The sequence below is a fragment of the Prosopis cineraria genome, unplaced genomic scaffold (assembly GCF_029017545.1).
Source record: "Prosopis cineraria cultivar Desert tree isolate PC_DT_omini unplaced genomic scaffold, ASM2901754v1 PC1803, whole genome shotgun sequence".
Classification (NCBI taxonomy): Eukaryota; Viridiplantae; Streptophyta; class Magnoliopsida; order Fabales; family Fabaceae; genus Prosopis; species Prosopis cineraria.
In genome coordinates, this window is record NW_026557128.1 from 5,490 (window position 1) to 23,451 (window position 17,962).

General features: G+C 30.1%; 1 protein-coding gene and 1 long non-coding RNA gene across 2 annotated transcripts; one reads left to right on the forward strand and one right to left on the reverse strand.

Annotated features, from left to right (window-relative positions):
• Positions 1–4,087: 4,087 nt before the first annotated feature.
• On the reverse strand, positions 4,088–5,756 carry LOC129300903 (uncharacterized). Its single transcript, XR_008590861.1, has 2 exons — positions 4,751–5,756; positions 4,088–4,665 (listed from the first exon to the last, which is right to left on the reverse strand). It is a non-coding gene; the product is annotated as an uncharacterized LOC129300903 (long non-coding RNA).
• A 7,208-nt stretch (positions 5,757–12,964) lies between these two features.
• On the forward strand, positions 12,965–15,251 carry LOC129300905 (heavy metal-associated isoprenylated plant protein 32-like). Its single transcript, XM_054939505.1, has 3 exons — positions 12,965–13,487; positions 13,597–13,672; positions 13,793–15,251. Exons 1-3 carry the CDS (start codon positions 13,458–13,460, stop codon positions 14,437–14,439), a joined length of 753 nt encoding a protein of 250 aa, XP_054795480.1. The 5' UTR covers positions 12,965–13,457; the 3' UTR covers positions 14,440–15,251.
• The last annotated feature ends 2,711 nt before the right edge of the window (positions 15,252–17,962 follow it).

Sequence of the window (17,962 nt, forward strand, 5' to 3'; positions counted from 1 at the left end):
AAAAAGAAAAGAAGAAGAAGAGAGAGAGAGAGAAAAGAATAAAAAAAATGTGTGGGACCCACTGAATTTTTATAAAAACTCACATGTTCCTTCGTTTCTTCATTCATTTTTCGTGCGCGCTGAGGCAGAGAGAACGCGAGTCGCCGGTGCGAAATATCTAAATTTTTAAGGTAAGAGTTTTTAATAGGATATTTAGGATGTGATTTTAAGCTTTTTAAGACTAAGTAAGTGTTCTAAAATTTTTTCTTAGTCATCCTTCTTCTTTGGTTTCTGATTTTATAGTGGTAGAAAATTTAAGATCTGGAAGAGGGATGAATTTATGTTGAATAAATATGGTTTTTGAGGTTGTTAGTAGTATAATAATATTCTAGAGTATAAATTTATTGGTGATCTTTGAATGTGGCTTATGGATCAAATTCTAGACTAGATCTGAAAATATATGTTGATTTATTGAGGTTTAGATGATTATTTGGGATGAGAAATGAATTATTATGGTTATAGGATTATGATTCTAAGATAGAGACTTAATTTTTAATTTTTGAGTATTTTAGGTACGAATTTATAAAATAAAAAGAAAATTTTGATAATAGAAATTAATTTAGAAGTTGATTTTTAGATTATTAATGTTTATTGATAATTAAAGAGGAGTTAAAAAATTTACTTAATAGTATTAACTATAGATTTGTATTAAGATTGAGATTAGAAATTATGTTATATTTTTAATTCTATTATTAGAATTATTTTATTAGTTTCAAAAATTGAAACTAATATTTATAAATAATATGTTATTTGTAGATTGTATTACTAGTGAAGATTGTGGTGAGAGAGAAATTTTAAGGAATAATTTATTGAAAAAGCCACAAGGTAACCATGCTTTTAATTTGTGATTAGTGTTACTTCATGTTAATTGGGTGATTATTGAGAAAATTATGAATTTTGTAATATTGTATAATTGTGCAATATTATTATGAATTTGTTTAATTATTATGGGAGGTGTTGGGAGACTTGCTATTATTGTTGTATTTATGTGCCACGTGGTACGCCCCTATTGGAGCTCAATAGGTGGCTTGTAAGGGCTCGGGCTAATCTACCTTTGGCCGGATAATTTAACATCGAGTGAGGGCTACGGCTCGAGGTTAATGGAGGGATATAAGGATAGTTGTTTGTGTTTATTATAATATTTCTTATATTTATTGAAATTATATTATTTTTTAATTCTCACTTAGTAATCACACACTTAACTGTTTGTATACACTATCATAAATTGGCTTTGGTTACTGGGACTTTTGAGTCTCATTATGTGGTTAACAATTTTCAGGAGAAGAGCCACGAGTAACACGTGGAGGAGTCCCAGAGGCTTAGTGGTATAGATCCACTATCTCTTTTGGGTATTTAATTTATGATTTATAATGTGTTATATTGCCAATAATAGGGCTTTTTGTTTATTGTCAATTATATGAATATATAAATGTAATCATGCCTTTCAAACTATTTCTATTTTTAGTACAATTTGGATGACTGTAATTTTAATATTTGGTTTACTTTGGATTGGTTAAAATGGCATGATTATAAGGCCAAATAACTGGCTTGTGTTGAAAATTTATTAAATTGCTTATTTTACTTGTTGGGAGTATAAGGATGGACAAATGTGATTTAGTTTACTTGTTGGGAGTATAAGGATGGACAAATGTGATTTAGCCTAATGGCATGTGGGAGGTAAAAATTTATCTGAAATGTTAATTATAAAATATTTTATATTGAAATTATTGATATAAAAATGTGTTGGGTGGCTGTAACCCAACTATGGTTGAGTTAAATTATTAAAAAAAAAATTTGGTGTGTTACAATTTGTCAAAAAAATTTGTGTAAAATTTAATTGTCATTAATTTCTTTTTTTAAGACTTAACTGTCATTTTTTTAAAAAAAAAATTTATCTGTGAAAATCATGATAAATTAGTTCTAAAAGGAGCTTTTTAATATGCATATACAATACAACAACAATAATTTCAAGTTTGAATGTTTCAGCACACCTTATTTTAATGGAAGAACCGCGCCATTCAAAGGAACATAATTCTTTTTTAAGGTTAATAGATTCTAATATTTCTCTACATGTCTGAATGCCTCAAGTTTAATTATTTTTCTCGTTAAAATGACTCCATTACTTTTAATGAGTGAAAAGAAATTAAATGAAATTTGACATGGACTTGTATAAATAAGTAGATTTTTGTTATAAATAATTCAACTTTTCTTGTTGTTTGCAAACCTTTTTATTATTAGAGTTTTTTTTATTTAATTTGTAAATTTTTTCTTCTTCAAGTACAAATATAAATTCACACAGCTCTTATGAATAACTAGACTTCTTGTTATAAGTAAGTAAACTTTTCTTGTTATTTTATAAATTTTTTATTATTAATTTTTCTCTAGTAACTCGTAAATTTTTTCAAGTGCAAGTGCAATCTCACATGAACTTTTTTGAATAAACAAATTTTTTTATAAGTAACTGAACTTTTTTATTTTCAGACCTTCGATTGTTAATTTCCTTTAGTTAACATGCGGTATGGATATTTTACCCATCAAAAGTATTTCGGTCTTTTCACCTTTTAAAATAATTATACTCGAGGCCTTTGAATCTCTAAAGAATACTCTTAGACATGCATAGAGACTTGGTTCTGTTTTCTGCTTTTAAATTCTTAAAATGATTTTATAAAATAGTTTTTCAGGACAAATTTTGAAAACAAAAATAAAAAAATTGTTTGAATCATTATTTTGAGAAAAAACATTTTGAATTTCACCCTCAAAAATAATTATACTTGAGGACTTTGAATCTATAGAAAAATATATCATAATCCATTAGACATGCAGAGAGACTTGGTTTTGCTTTCTGTTTTTATATTCTTAAAATAATTTTATAAAATAGTTTTTCTGGACAAATTTTGTAACAAAAAATAAAATTGTTTGAATCATTATTTTGAAAAAACATTTTAAATTGATGAAAGAAAGGGTAAAAGATAATCTATTTTATAAACATAATTGTCATTGATCCTTTTCTGTTTTCTCTGTTTTTTTTTTTTGAATAACAAGGAAACTATCATTCAACAAATTGGGGGCATACAAAAACTATGGAAACAAGCAACAAAAGAAAACAAATAAAGCAAGCAAACCACCCAAGAAAAGACTAACTAAAAGGGTAGGGCATCAAAGAAACAAACGTTAAGATTAGAACTATGAGCTAGCTTAGTCAGGTAGTCAGCCATCCTATTGTCCTCCCTAAACACAAAATTAAGATTAACATATCAGAAAACAGAGCAAGAAAACTAAAGCAGCAATCAAACTAAAGCAGCAAGAAAATGGAGCAAGAAAACGGCTGCACGTACTAACGCGCAATGGCTTTCATGCTAGAGCGCTAATTCTGTTGCTTCTTGCGCGTACTAACGCGCAACGGCTTTTGCGCTAGGGTGCTCATCCGTTGCTTCTTCGTGACTAATGCTTTAAACTAAGTAGGGGCTTTCGTACTAGGGCGCTCATCCGTTGCTTACCTTCTTGTTATGAAAATAAGGGCACCCCTCAACTCAATTCCTTAACAAGAATTGCCGAGGTGTTAACTCACGGAATCTACTTCACTCGTGCCCAATACCCATTGGGCACTTCACTCAGGGTTTTCCCCTATGGGGCGGGAAAACCCGAAGGGGAAACCCTGAGTGAAGTGCCCAATGGGTATTGGCCATGAGTGAAGTAGATTCCGTGAGTTAACACCCCGGCAATTCCTATTAAGGAATTGAGTAGAGGGGTGCCCTTATTTTCATAATAGGAAGGTAAGCAAGGCCTAATATGTTTAACAAAAATTTAATTGCATAAATAACATCATAGAAAGGGTAATACCCATGGTTGTCTTTTGTGATTAGTGAAATAGCATTCACACAATCACAAAAGACCTCCACAGTTTTGAATCCTTTTTGCCAATACAACTCAAGCCCACGATGAATAATGTGAATTTCAACAGTGGCAACTGGGAGGTATCGCAGCTTACAATTGAAACCATATACCCAGTTACCATTTGCATATCTCAAAACATTTCCACAAGCACTCCTGCCATTCTTAAGGATTGGGTCATCGATTTCAAGTATGATAGCAACATCATTCAAAGGATTTTAGAGCACAACATTTCTATCTCTAGGAAGTAAGTCAAAATTACTAGACAATTTAACGTCGGCAACAACATTGAATAAAAAGAAGTATGGATCCTCCTAAATCACATCGGTACAACCTTGAAAGAGAACCCTGCATCTATCCAAATATTCCAACAAATGTAAGCAAATAAAGTGTTCTAGGGCACAATCATAGTAGATGAGTTACCCACACGAGCTTTCATATTCTAGGATAACCAGTCCCTCTTATCTAAAGAAAAAAATATATCCAACATATCTTGGTGCACATACTCATTCCACCAATGCTTGGTAGGAGTACAGTCACAAAAAAGGTGGATAGTGTCTTCCAAAGCCATACATCTAAAGGGGTAAGGTATATCTTCTATTAAACCTCTCCACAAACGTTGTGTGATTGTATGAACTCTATCATGCTCCATCAACTAGAATATAGTTTTGATCTTCTCTGTGATCTTTTGTCTCCATATTGCTCACCAAACTAGTTCTCTGTTATCTTCCATTCCTGCAAAAAGAGAAAAGTATCATGATTTCATAGAATAATTACCTTATGTAGAATAAAGTCATATGTATTTGTCCTCTCCTCTCACCTCATAAGGGGTTTTCATGCTTACAATGAGGTTCACAATATGGTTAAGAAGCAAGGGTCTCATTTTGTACACATCCCAAGTTCCCGAAGAAAGGACATGATCCCTTACACTTTCATTAATATCTATGAACTCTTTGCCATGTTCCACTAAGTCAATAAGAGGAGTTTTGGTGGGAAGCCAACGATCAAACCAGAAAGAATGTGACTCCCAGAAGCAATAAACTTTCCTAAACTATGTTGAAAGGAGTTCCAAACCTTGAGAATGCTTTTCCAAGTTATAAATGCTCCACTTCTTCTTTTGATATCAAGTGTGACACCAACTCCACATTTGTATTTAGATTTGAGAACTTGAACCCATAAAGTCTTAAGGTTGGTAACCAAAGCCCAACAAAGTTTTCAAATGAAAGATTTACTTTGGTATGTCAAGTTTTTAATACCCAACCCGCCACAATTCCTATATTTCTACAAGGTCTGCCACGAAAGGAGATAATCTTCTTCTTGTCTTCATTTTCTCCCTGTAAAAAATCACGGCTTATGCTTTCAAGCTCATTAAGAGTGCTTGTTGGAAGGAGAATGGTTTGCATAAAAGATGAGGGAAGGGTGAAGATAATAGATTTGACCAAAATTAACCAACCAGCCAAGGTGAGATACCTACCTTTCCAACTCAACAACCTTCTTCTTACATTTGACAAGATCAGTACATAGATTCTATAAGTCACCCTCTTATGAATTAGAGGAATACCCAAATATTTTCTCAAGTCTCCAGTTAACCCAACACCAAGAACATCATTGAGCTCTTGGGTTCTATTAAAATGAACATTAGCGGATACACAGAGCTTAGTTTTTTCCTTATTCAGCTTTTGACAAGAAACACTATAGAATCGAGTCATACATCTCTCAATCACTTCCATCAAGTTATAGAAAGCTATTTCAAAGAGAACCAAGTTATTGGCAAAGAATAAATGTGAAAGTTTGGGACCATCCTTTACTAATTGAATGGGTTTCCACTCTCCTCTAATTATCTCATCCTCAATAATATGACTTAACTTCTCCATCCACAGCATAAAGATGTAGGGGGAGACAGGGTCTTCCTCAAGTGGGTGTAAACTTTGAAGTGGGCTCCTCATTGCAAAGTACATTTGCAGTAGGCGTACAAATACAAGCCATGATGACCTTACACAAGTTATCATCAAAACCTGCCTCTTCTAACACCTAATGATGTTTTGATTTTTTTAGTTTTTCAAAATAACTTCTAACTTTTTTGTTTTCGAAACAGATAATAAAAACACACATTTTTAAATAAATTTTTTTTTTCTTATTTTTCAAAACGAAAAATTATTCGAAAAACATGTAAGCAACATGCTTCATGTTATTCCCGTGACCTTGCATGTTATTCTCCTCATTTTTTTTTCCACTGGCAACGACGGAGCTAATTGCGATGTAATTGTGTACAGATGATAATTGCTTTGAAAAGAAGTTGCACTATTGGAATTCCTCCCACCCTTGTTGTTCCCATCCACCTAACTTCCCACCTCTCGCTTCCTTTATTTGCTCCCACATCCCATCTTTTCCTCTCCCACTCACCTCCCCTTCATTTCTTTATTTCTCTCCCTTTTTTCCCTTTTCAATTAGAGAAGTATGCACTAATGGCATGAGATTATAAACAAATTGACCTTTGGCTCCTTGTTTTTTCTTTCTGCTAATCAACCAATCCACTTGCCTCTGCTTCTCAAACCATCCTATTAATTTTTTTAGGGTTAAATATCATTTTTACCCACGATTATTGGTTTAGGAACATCTCATGTATCTTAAACTTTTATACGGTGTAGTTCTTCATTCAATATTTGAACTTGATGTATTGAGCACTAGCCAATTGCCATTTAAAAAATTAACATTGATCATCACGTGACTTAAAAATTACAAAAAAAAGATATAAAATTATATAAAAAGACCGTTAAAATTACATATAAGTATCCTGTAAAAAAATTAATATCAATTAAGTCTCTTAAATTATATATAAATAACATTATAAAATTTTTATTTATTACTCATGTAAAAAGTTAGAGTATGATTTTCACCAACAATTAATCTAAGAATATAACTGATATTAATTTTTTTATAAAGTATTTATTTGTATTTTTATAGTTATTTTTTAAGTTTTTTTTATAATTTTTTAATTAACTAATAGTTAAATTTAATTTTTTTAAAAGTAAGTTACTTAATGAATTATTTTTAAATATTAAAAAAAATTATATTATACGGGAATTTAGGATATCAAAATTTTTAAAATGGATAGTTGAAGAATAGAAATATTTTAATTTTTTTTTTAAAAAAAATTATAGCACAAGCCAATCATTACGTTAATATCTCTCTGCTACTGTATATTTCATTATTTTCAATGCCTGAATTGAACCTGGGAAGCTGTCCATAACCTCATGAGTCATGCATGACCTGTCCATTTCATGCCTACTCAAAGAAAAATTAAATATCTTGTGCATGATTTTGTTGACAGCCTTATTGTCTGGTCATCTTTCAATCACAACTTTCATGTGATTGATGCCCAGTTTACGGTTCTCGTTCTAAATCATCAATCCAGGAGCTCAAATATCTTTCAACATATCATTGTTGCCGGCAATTTTCCAGTGGCAAAATCAATCGATCTCTTTACTGCCTTAGTCGCTTCTAACTAGTTAATTCCTCAAGATCATCCATCATCGTCAAGGGCTACAATATTGTATGCGTTGAGATTGCTAGTGGAAGCATCCCTAAGCCAGGATTTGCGAATCTTTATACTTTTAATCGCTACTTGCTGGGCCTGCCGTAGCCTAACCACGGAGTGTGAAAGAAGCTGCCCACTGCTTGATGAGGCTCCCAAAGAAAACGACGGATGAGATAACGTAAAGAATTACCAAATTTCATATGGAGAAAGGAAACAGAGTTGGAAATAAAGATGAGGTCTAATAAAAGCTGAATTTAAAACTTTATTTAAATAAAAGTTTGGATTTAAAAAATTGAGATTGTTTTTTTAAAAAATCAAGCTTTAGGACTTGGGTTTGATAGGCCTTGAAAAAAATACTTGGCCCAAGTGACCTTTCAAGCTCTGTTCGCTAACAGATCGATATCAGTTTAAGTATTGTGTTGTTAAAATGATTGATGTTGGTTCTTTTATCATTTATTTTAATACGATATTGACATATTTTTTTATTAATTTCTTAAACATGCTTATTTTGTAAAGTGTATTTATTAATTTTGATTAATGCCATACTCTATGATACATAAATTTTTGTATTTATTGAATTTGATAAAGTTGATTTGATTAAATATTTCTATCTTCATTTTAAAGCTTGATCATGATTTTATATATGAATTTATATTTATTTATGTATTTTATTTATTTTTTTAAAACTTTTTTAAAAAATAAACTGGCCTATGGACCATGGAGTGTGAAAAGAAGCTCCAAAAGAAATGATGGATGAGATTACAAGAAGAACCAAACGTCAATATTTTGATAATAGGACGGATGATATGAATAAGAAAAATCCACAGATCATGATTTTCATGATTTAAGAAGTTATTAAAACAGTAATATAATAATTAAATAAAAAATAATTTTTATATGCACATACATTCATATATATATATATATATATATACATTAAAAATAAGTTTAGAGTTGTTTGATCATAATATATTTTACTCCTCCTATTTCAGATTATAAGATATTTTTAGACAAAATCTTATATACTAATAAAAATATTTTTATATACTTAACAACCTTATCTTTTAAAACAAAAATATAAACTTTTAAAGATATCAATCATTTAATATATTGAAAAGAGAAGGAATATAAATTTATTATAGAGAGAGAAAGGGTAGTATCGAAATTAATGAATTTAATGAAACATTAATCTATCCAAAGTGTTTTGTATTTTGAGATAAAAAAACTCCTTCAAAAGTGCCTTATAATTTGAGACAGAGGGAGTATTATAATTTTCTTATTTTTCATGTGTATATATTTTTATTTACTTTATTTATTCTTTTAAAGTAAATGAGTTTTCAATTTTCACCACACTTTTATTAAAATAATGCCAATAAACAAATTATGCAATCAAGATTTTAATTACTATTATAATTCAGAAGTAAGTTGATATTAATATTTTTTAATTGAATGAAAAAAAAATTTTTGCAAGTGACAATCCAACTGTCCATGTCCCAAGACATTGCCAAATGCCATATAACATGATATAGCTAAATAATCAAAGTATTAGGGCACTGATGGAGAAAAACAAGAAAAAAAAAAGAAAAAAAAGAGTGCAGGGTTTGAGACCCGGCAACTTCAAGTACTCAGTGCAAAAGCTTAAGCTTATTTTTGACATGCCAAGGATTTCTAGGAGTGTCGTTCCCTCTGGTAGGACTAAGGAGCTTTTTTGTCACCATTAAGGCATCTCCTCGCACTTATCTTTCCTGTTCCAAGTCTTTGTTTAAGACAAAGGAAAGAGATCAAAAAAGGAACAGAAAAATTTGCATGGAGGTTTGGTTTAGGAAGAAGACAAATACTGATTTTGGTTGGAAAGGCACAGTCCAAACTCCGAAAAGATGCTGTTTCCTGTTCAATCTTCATGAGCAAGCAAGAGTGAATTATTTTAATTTGACTTCTGATGACTGGCTGTATGTGTCAGTGCCAGAGATGGGGATTTGAGCGGTGCTTGAATTTCCTCCGCGTCCTTAATGTATATACATTTAAAAAAAAAAGTGAAAGGGTATTTTTGTCCGTCCACCATTTATTTAGAAATGTATGGGATTTTAAACTTCAATATGATTCAATTTGTCTTTAACATTTGAAAAATGATACAATATTATTTACCTGTTTGGATAGCCCAAAAAATCAATTTCCCTTTGACATTTAAAAAAATGGTATAATATTATCTGCTTGTTTGGATAGCCCAAAATGGGATAATATTATCTGCCTGATAGCCCAAAAAAATTAATTTTTTGGTTAAAGTTATTCAAACACCCAAAAAATTTGAGAATTAATTATTAAATCAGAATTATATTTTAAAATAAGCTTTGAAAATTTGTTTGTAGATTCAATTTTGCTGTTAAATAATATATTTACTTTTTAAATAAAATTTAACAAATTTAATAATATTAAATATAACTTTATCAATAATTTAATTTTAAAAACCAATATCTTTATGATAATTTATACAGCTAAAATTAATTCAATATTCAAAAAGATTATCTTATAATATAATTAATTATAATACTCAACTGAAATGAAAGGGCACTATTATTTTAAAGCTTGAGTCTAATCTTAAGCCTATATACAAGCTTTTTTTTTTTTTTTTAAGATTTAAGTTTGAGCCTATCATAAACTTGAATGAGGCCAAAACCATTTTAAAGACCTATTCATTAAGTAAGCCTTTAAAAGGCTTTAAGAGATAGACTTTAAATAGCATTCATTAGATTTTAAGTGTATCTAAATTATCAACAAAGCTTAATCATTTAACTAAAAGAATATATGTTGCAATATAATAATATAAATTAAATATAATAATATATATATTAAATGTATTTAATATATAAATATAATATATATAAAAATTAAATGAAGCTTTCATGGGCATTGTAGTCTTACAGGCCACTCTGTTTTCAGAGGCTTGGCTTATTTAGCTAGACATACCTTAAAAATAAGTCTATTTAGCTAAAAAGATTTGGCAAACAATTTGTTTAATTGATTGTTTGTTTGCTCTTTTTTGTTGTTGTTTTTGTTGTTTTTTTTTTTTTTTTTGTGTGCTCACTCACACACTACACTTTTACAAAGGAAAGCTCCCGGGGTTCGAAGACTTGGGTGACGGCAGGAGGCCACTGGCATTACATCCGTAACATAAACTTACAGTTACGAGGTATCTCATTGCGAACGAAAAAAGAGAAAGATAGGATCGAGCCATGTGGGTCAAAGGGGACTGATGCTTATCACAGTAACAAGATCTGTGACATTCAAATTTTTAAAATATTTTTATATATTTTTATTTTATATTTATTAAAATAAAATTTATAAAATTTGTAATATAATTTTAATTTAACCTAAATTTAATTTAGAGGATATAATTTAATATTAAAATTTTTATAATGATGAATCTAGGCTATACAGAGTAAATTTAAATAGTCAATATACATCATTATAAAAATTTTAATATTAAATTGAACATTTCAAATTAAATTTAAATCATATTAAGAATAAAAAATTTATTAAAATTATTTTATAATTTTTATAAATTTTTATTTTAATAAATATAATACTTCGTCTATCCCTATATATAAAAAGTCTTTTAAAACCTTTTTTATTCCTAAATATAAGGAATTGTTAGTATATTTTTAAATAAATGGATCATTACATCCTTATTAAATTGAAAAGAAAAAAAGATAAGTATTCCCATCAATTTATTTTAAAAAAGATTTATTTTTTATTTATAATAATTAGAGGTAAAATTAAAATGTTGTTATATTTTTAATTATATAATTAATTTTTATTAATTTATATGATTTAATTAAAAATATTTTACATATAAAGATGGGGAGTATATAATACTCAATTAATCATCTAAATTATCTGGATGGTCCAGAGATGAGCACCCAAGTCAGTCCTGCGTCAAAGTGCACATTACCAAACCTGTGGTTAGGACTTGAACTTCTCAACTAATCATCTCCGGAGTGGGCCAATAAAGTCGGAGTTTCTGCTTGCACGATAGCACAATTTGATACATTGAAGAGAGGTAAAAAATTGAACTCCACTAGGCTCGGCCATCAATTATTTTAACATCAAGATATAATAAAATAATTTTGACAAAAAAAAAATCTTTTCTCCTGTTCCAATTTCAACTAGATTTTAGAAAATTAAAAATTAAAAGAAGTTAATAGTTATTAAAATATTGACTCGACAATATATCATCGTGGTCTCATATCTATTCATTGAACCCTTGTCACCGTCCCAGACATGCTTTTCGATCTCCGCCATTGCTTCAGATCTATCAGTCTCCCCCGTGTTATTTTGCTAAGCTAATAATGAAGTTATTGGATTTTCTTTCAATCTATCCTTTTCCTTTAATTTTCTTTTCATCATCATGATGTCATCATCATCTCTCTTGCTTTATTTTATCAATTTGTGAATGGCATGCATTTACAAGAATTTTGTTATTTATATATTTAATATATTTTTATTTAATTGAATTAAACATGTAAATTTTAATATATTAATAATATTAATAATAAAAATTTATTATAAAATAAATAATTTCAAAAATATACATATATGTTAATGCGAGACAATCCTCTTAAGTATATAATACTGAACATATACGTTTTCTCTTTTTTATAATTATGTAGTTATGATTTTTGTAGAGACAAATTCTTAGATTTTAATACTGGCAATCTAGAATCATTGTTTATGTTTCTTGAAAAAATATAACTTTAGATCTCTATATTTTACTCATGTTTTGTTATAAATTTTTATAATTTTATTTTTTAGTATTCTAAGTCACTCGATACATTCATTGAGAAACCTAAAACACTAAAAAATAAAAATTTAAAAATTTAAAATATTAAAAAAATTTAAAAATTTATAATAAAACTTGAGTAAAGTACAAGAGCTCAAAGTTATATTTTTTCATATTTCTTTATATCTCTAGGTTTGTATTTTGATTTTGGTTGTTATATTCTCTGTCAGACATTTTTTTTTTCTTTACTATATTTTACCGAGTTCATTTTTATTTTGTGGAAATATTTAGATGAATTTTACATTATTAAGATTTTAATTTAATTTAATTTTTTGTTTGAGATCTAATTTTATTGTCAACATTAGTACATATTCTCTTCGATCTTATTTATATAAGACACATTTTAAAAAATTTATTTAATTTCATTTATAAGCCATAATACAGCTTCTTAAGTAATATTTAAAAAATATTTTTAAAATTACTCAAAGAAAATAACATGAAATTGTTTTTTAAATATAAAAAATATATTTAAAATTTTATACACTTTTATTTTTATAATTTTTTATATTAATATTAATAAAGTTGATAAAATGACTCATAAAAAAAATACAGGCACGCTATAGCTTTTTAAGGATAAAGAAGGAAAATCACTGTATTTGACAAATGACAATATAAATAGATGATCGCAACGGTTAAGAACAACCTGCATGTGGACCTGGGACCAAAACAGAGGGCTGTAGAATATGGGCTGTGTTTTCCAGTCCATATTAGCACAGAAACATTAGGAGTCGGCCAGTGCGCTTAATTATTAATGTCCAAGAGGAGCATGATTAAGCTGTCAAAAGCATTCCCAAACTTGAAGCTTTTTAATTTTTATGCAACAAAAGAAGCATCAATTAAAGCCAACTTACAGGGAAACCTATTCTTAGTTTCCTACTTAGCTCGCTATCTGTTTATAGTCATCGTCCTGCTGCTCATCGTCCTCTATCTCTCTCTCTCTCTTCATCCATTATTCTGTCTCTGTGAGGATTGTGTACGTGTGAGCAAGTGCGTGGGATCTGTACGGCAATTCCAGTAAGGGAACAAAGCCAAAAGAGATCAAGTTGGCCATTCTTTTCAACCGCCTTTCACCGCTCTAAAAATATCTCTGCATCTCCCTCTTCTTCTCCTACATCACTTTCTCTCCTCTGCTAGTGAACCAGAGAGAAGAAGATGAATAAGCAAGACGGTCTCAAAATTCAGGTACTTACAGGTTCTCTCGAGTCTCATTTTTGTTTAATAAGCTTAGTTATTACACTTGCTTTTGTTCCTCTGGTAATTCTTCTGTGCTGATGCCAACCTAATTTTGCAGACTTGTGTTCTCAAGGTGAATATCCACTGTGATGGCTGCCAGCATAAAGTAAAGAAACTGCTTCAGAAAATCGATGGTACATAGCTTTCATTACACATCTAATCTGTCCCTTTTCAGATCCAATGTTGATATGCTTCATGTTTCAACTTTATCTTGAACTAATAGAGTGTGTGTGTGTGTGGGTGTGTGGTGACAGGGGTGTATTCAGTGAACATAGATGCAGAGCAAGGTAAGGTAGTGGTGGCAGGGAATGTGGATCCAAGCACACTGATAAAAAAGCTGAAAAGTTCAGGCAAACGCGCTGAAATATGGGCGCCGAAAGGCATGATGTTTCCCACTAACCAGTTCAACAACCTGCAAATTGATCATCATCATGGCAAAGGAGCAAAGGACAACAAGTCTCACAAGGGCACAAAGGACCACCAGAAAGGTGGAGGTGGTGGTGGTGGTCAGCCTCAGTTGTTTCAATTCCAAAATAAAGCGCCAAGTAATTTCAAGCCACCCGCCAAAAACAACAAATCTGTCAAGTTCGACTTGCCGGAGGAGGATTTTGACGCAAGTGATGACGAGTTCGACGACGACGACGATTTTGACGATTACGAAGATTCAGAGGACTATGAAGACGACCATGCCCATGCCATGCCAAACAAAATGATGAAAGGGCAAAAAGGCAACAGTGGCGGGGGAAAGGGTAAGAATGGAAAGGAAATTGACGCCATGGCTGTAGCAGCGCAAATCAAGTCCAAAAATGGAGGCAATGGAGGAAAGAAACAGAAGAGTGGAGGTGGAGGTGGAGGAGGAGGAGGTAACAAAAAGAACACGAAAACCAGTGGGGATTGCTAAGTCGGTTACTAGGGTTTGGTAAAAAAGGAGGCGACAAAAACAAAGATAACAAGAAGAAGAAGAAGAATAAGGAGGGAGGAGGTGGGGGTAAAACTGGAAATAAAAAGAATGGTAAAGAAGGAAAGAAATTTGAGGACGAGGGCTACGATTTTGATGACGACGACAACAATGATGATCTTGATAAACTCGTTCTTCCTCAATCTCATCAGCCTAAAGGTAAAGGTAAAGGAGGAGGAGGAGGCGGCCTGGGCGGCAATGGTGGTGACAGTAAAAAGGATAATAATAGAAACGTGGGCCAAATGGGCCATGTTCCAATGGGCCAGATGGGCCCTGTTCCAATGGGCCAGATGGATCAGATGAGGAATTTAATGCCAGGGTATTACCCTGGCATGCACATGCAGCCTCCTCCTCATCCTCCACAATATCTGCCCCAGCAGCAACAGCACTACATGGCTCCCATGATGAGCCATAATTATCAGCAGCAGCCACATCTGAACAGTATGTACCCGCAGCAACCGATGATGTACGGTCAGCCTTACATGCAGCCGCCGCCGCCGATCCCGGTTCATCCCGGGCCGATCATGCGAATTACGGCTACAATGAGGAGGAAAACGGCTGCACTGTCATGTAAATTAGGGGTCGAGCTTGTTTTGCATCGCTTTTCTATTTATTTTGTGTTTTTTTTTGTCCTCCCCTGTTTGGTATCAGGGGTTTCATGAAATTTTGTTTGGTGAGTAGTCAGATTCAGATATGTGCAAAAATGTAGGATGATATATCTAATTTAAATATATAAAATTGATATGGTGCTTTTATTTTGGACCGTGTCGTGCGCTACGGACGTCATGACAGGCGATCACATGTGCTAACTGTAAGCGCTAATGGCCAAAAAATGGCCCTCACCGTACAGCCAATAGTCCATGATTGATGATGCTCTTCATTTCATGGGAAAATGGAAGGACAGTATAAGAATCAATTTATTTAAATTAAATGTATATTTGATTTTCATTTTATTTTAATAAAAAATTTTGTTAAAATATTTATTAAATTTAATAAAAATACATTCTAAATGTGATTGGAATATATTTTTGAGAGTTATTCAGATAAATCTTAAGTTCTCATTATTTTTAGAATACGAACAGAGGTTTTTGGTCTTTCAATTATTAGAATTTAACAATGAGATTTACAAATTTAATTTTTAATTTTTTAATTTTGTTATGGTGCATTATAATTTACTTTTTAAATTTTAATAGAGAACATAAATGTTCATATTTAATATTGAGAAGTATGAAATTTAAACATTACAAGACTTTGTATGTTTAATTTTTAATTTTATAATTTTTATTGTGATATATTTATAATTTATTTTTTAAAATTTTAACCAATAATATAAGTGTTCATTTTTAATGTTAAAAAGTATTAAGTTTAATAGCTCTAGAAATTTGCAAGTTCATCTCTCAATTTTGTAATTTTATTATGATGTATTTACAACTTATTTTTTTAAATTTAACAAAAAATACAAAAATTCATTTTTTATGCTGAAAAATTTAAGTCTACCAACTCTAAGAATTTACAAAAGACGTTACTTCCTCAATATTATGCATATCTTTAAATATTAAAGATGAATATTGTGTTTGTTATTAAAATTTAAAAAACAAGTTGTAAATGTATTATAATAAAGTTGTAAAATTGAAAGATGAATTTGGCAAATCTTTAAAATTATTAGATTCATTACCATTGAAGGAAGAAGGATTTTTTTGATACTTTAAAATGATTGGATTTAACTTAAATTAATTAATTAAGACTTAACTATCATTCTTCTTATTTTATATAATTACTGTGGAATGCCCTTGCTCTTTCCGTCTCAAGTTACAAAACAATCTGAGACAAAGTTACACATATTAATAAAACTCAATACTGTTTGCTAAAAAAAAATAAAGCTCAATAATAAAACTTTATATACTTACATTGTCACAATAAAACCATAAACTTTAAGAAATGCTTTTATACGCTTAATCATCATGCTATTCTCTCTTAACTTAAAAAGTAATATTGAAAAAATATTGAAACTTTATTTTTTTAAATTATCATATATGTTGAGACAACCAAATTTCTTTAAATTATTTTATAATTTGGGATAGAGGGAGTAATATTTTATTAATTATTGGGAGAATGATAGAAAGTGTCAAAATAAAGAATTTCTGATCATTAGGTTCCAGATAAAATTTTCTACAAAATAAGTTATAAATATTGATTCAGACAATTAAAAATAAAAATATCAATTATAAATTAAAAGTTATATTTAGAATTTAAATGTTTTATTTGTAATTTTAAATTTGTGATGATTTGAATTAATATTTACAGCTGACTTTATAAAAATTTAGTTGGGACTTAATTGTTATAAATTTATTAATATAAAATTTTAATATCATTCTCCCAAAAATAATCAAGGGCTTGTAATCATCACAAGTGGACAGTTTATTATGGGTTTAACGGGGCCTCGAGCTTATCCTGGCTTCTTAGCCTTTTAGCACTTAAAAATTGGTTTGTAAACATCTGTTTCAACTTTCAGAAGCTGTAGTGCGCTTTTTTTCTCATTTGTAATATTAAATGCCTCTGGCTTCGATATCCACCGCCATAATTATTTTAGATTATGCTCTGCGATATATGAGTTGGCTCATATAGTAGCGGAGCTAGAATTCTTAGTCAAGAGAGAGGAATGATGAAATTAGGATTTTCAATAGAAAGAAGATATTTTTATCTCTTTCAAATCAACTATTTATTTTTTTATTCCCTATCCGTAAATTCATAAATGTAACGAGCTAATGAAAAACATTTACTCAATTTACTCTTGAGTTTTGAATTTTTATTATTTATCATCTTTTTTTTAACTAGTTCCTGAGTAGTATTTAGGATGAGGAGCGAGTCTATTTAGTCATATTATTTTTTTTATTTTAAAACAATTAATAAATAAAATTAGCATTTAGGTATAGTAAAATTATGAGCTAATATTTATGAGGCTAAGTTAAAAATTTGAATAGATCTTGATTAAAAAAGTAAGATTGAAATGGATTTAAATTTTAAAATATAAAAATAAGGAAGTGCAAAGTATAATAAGTAAAAGGTGAAAATTACAAAATATAAAAACCTATACTCCAAAATGTATCATTTTTCCTAATATACCTCCACATTACATGTGACTCCACCACTGCCTCACATGACTGTATTTGGTATGAGACATTGAAGGATAGGGATTGGGTCAAAGAAATACTAGCTTTGACTAGTTTGGTAAGAAGCATTCGTCAACGTTTGAGATTGGCCAATACTACTTATGTGGGAATATTTAAACCCACCTACTCTTGATATTGCAATTTCAATCTTAGGATTAAAATGATCAAAGCACTTATCAAAAAGTTCCTTAAATCTGACTCGTTACTTCTAAAAAACCATTAAAGATGACTCTAGTGATGACTTATTCCCTCATTGGCCACTTCTTAGTGGCTAGTGCATCTTGCTACCATCGTAT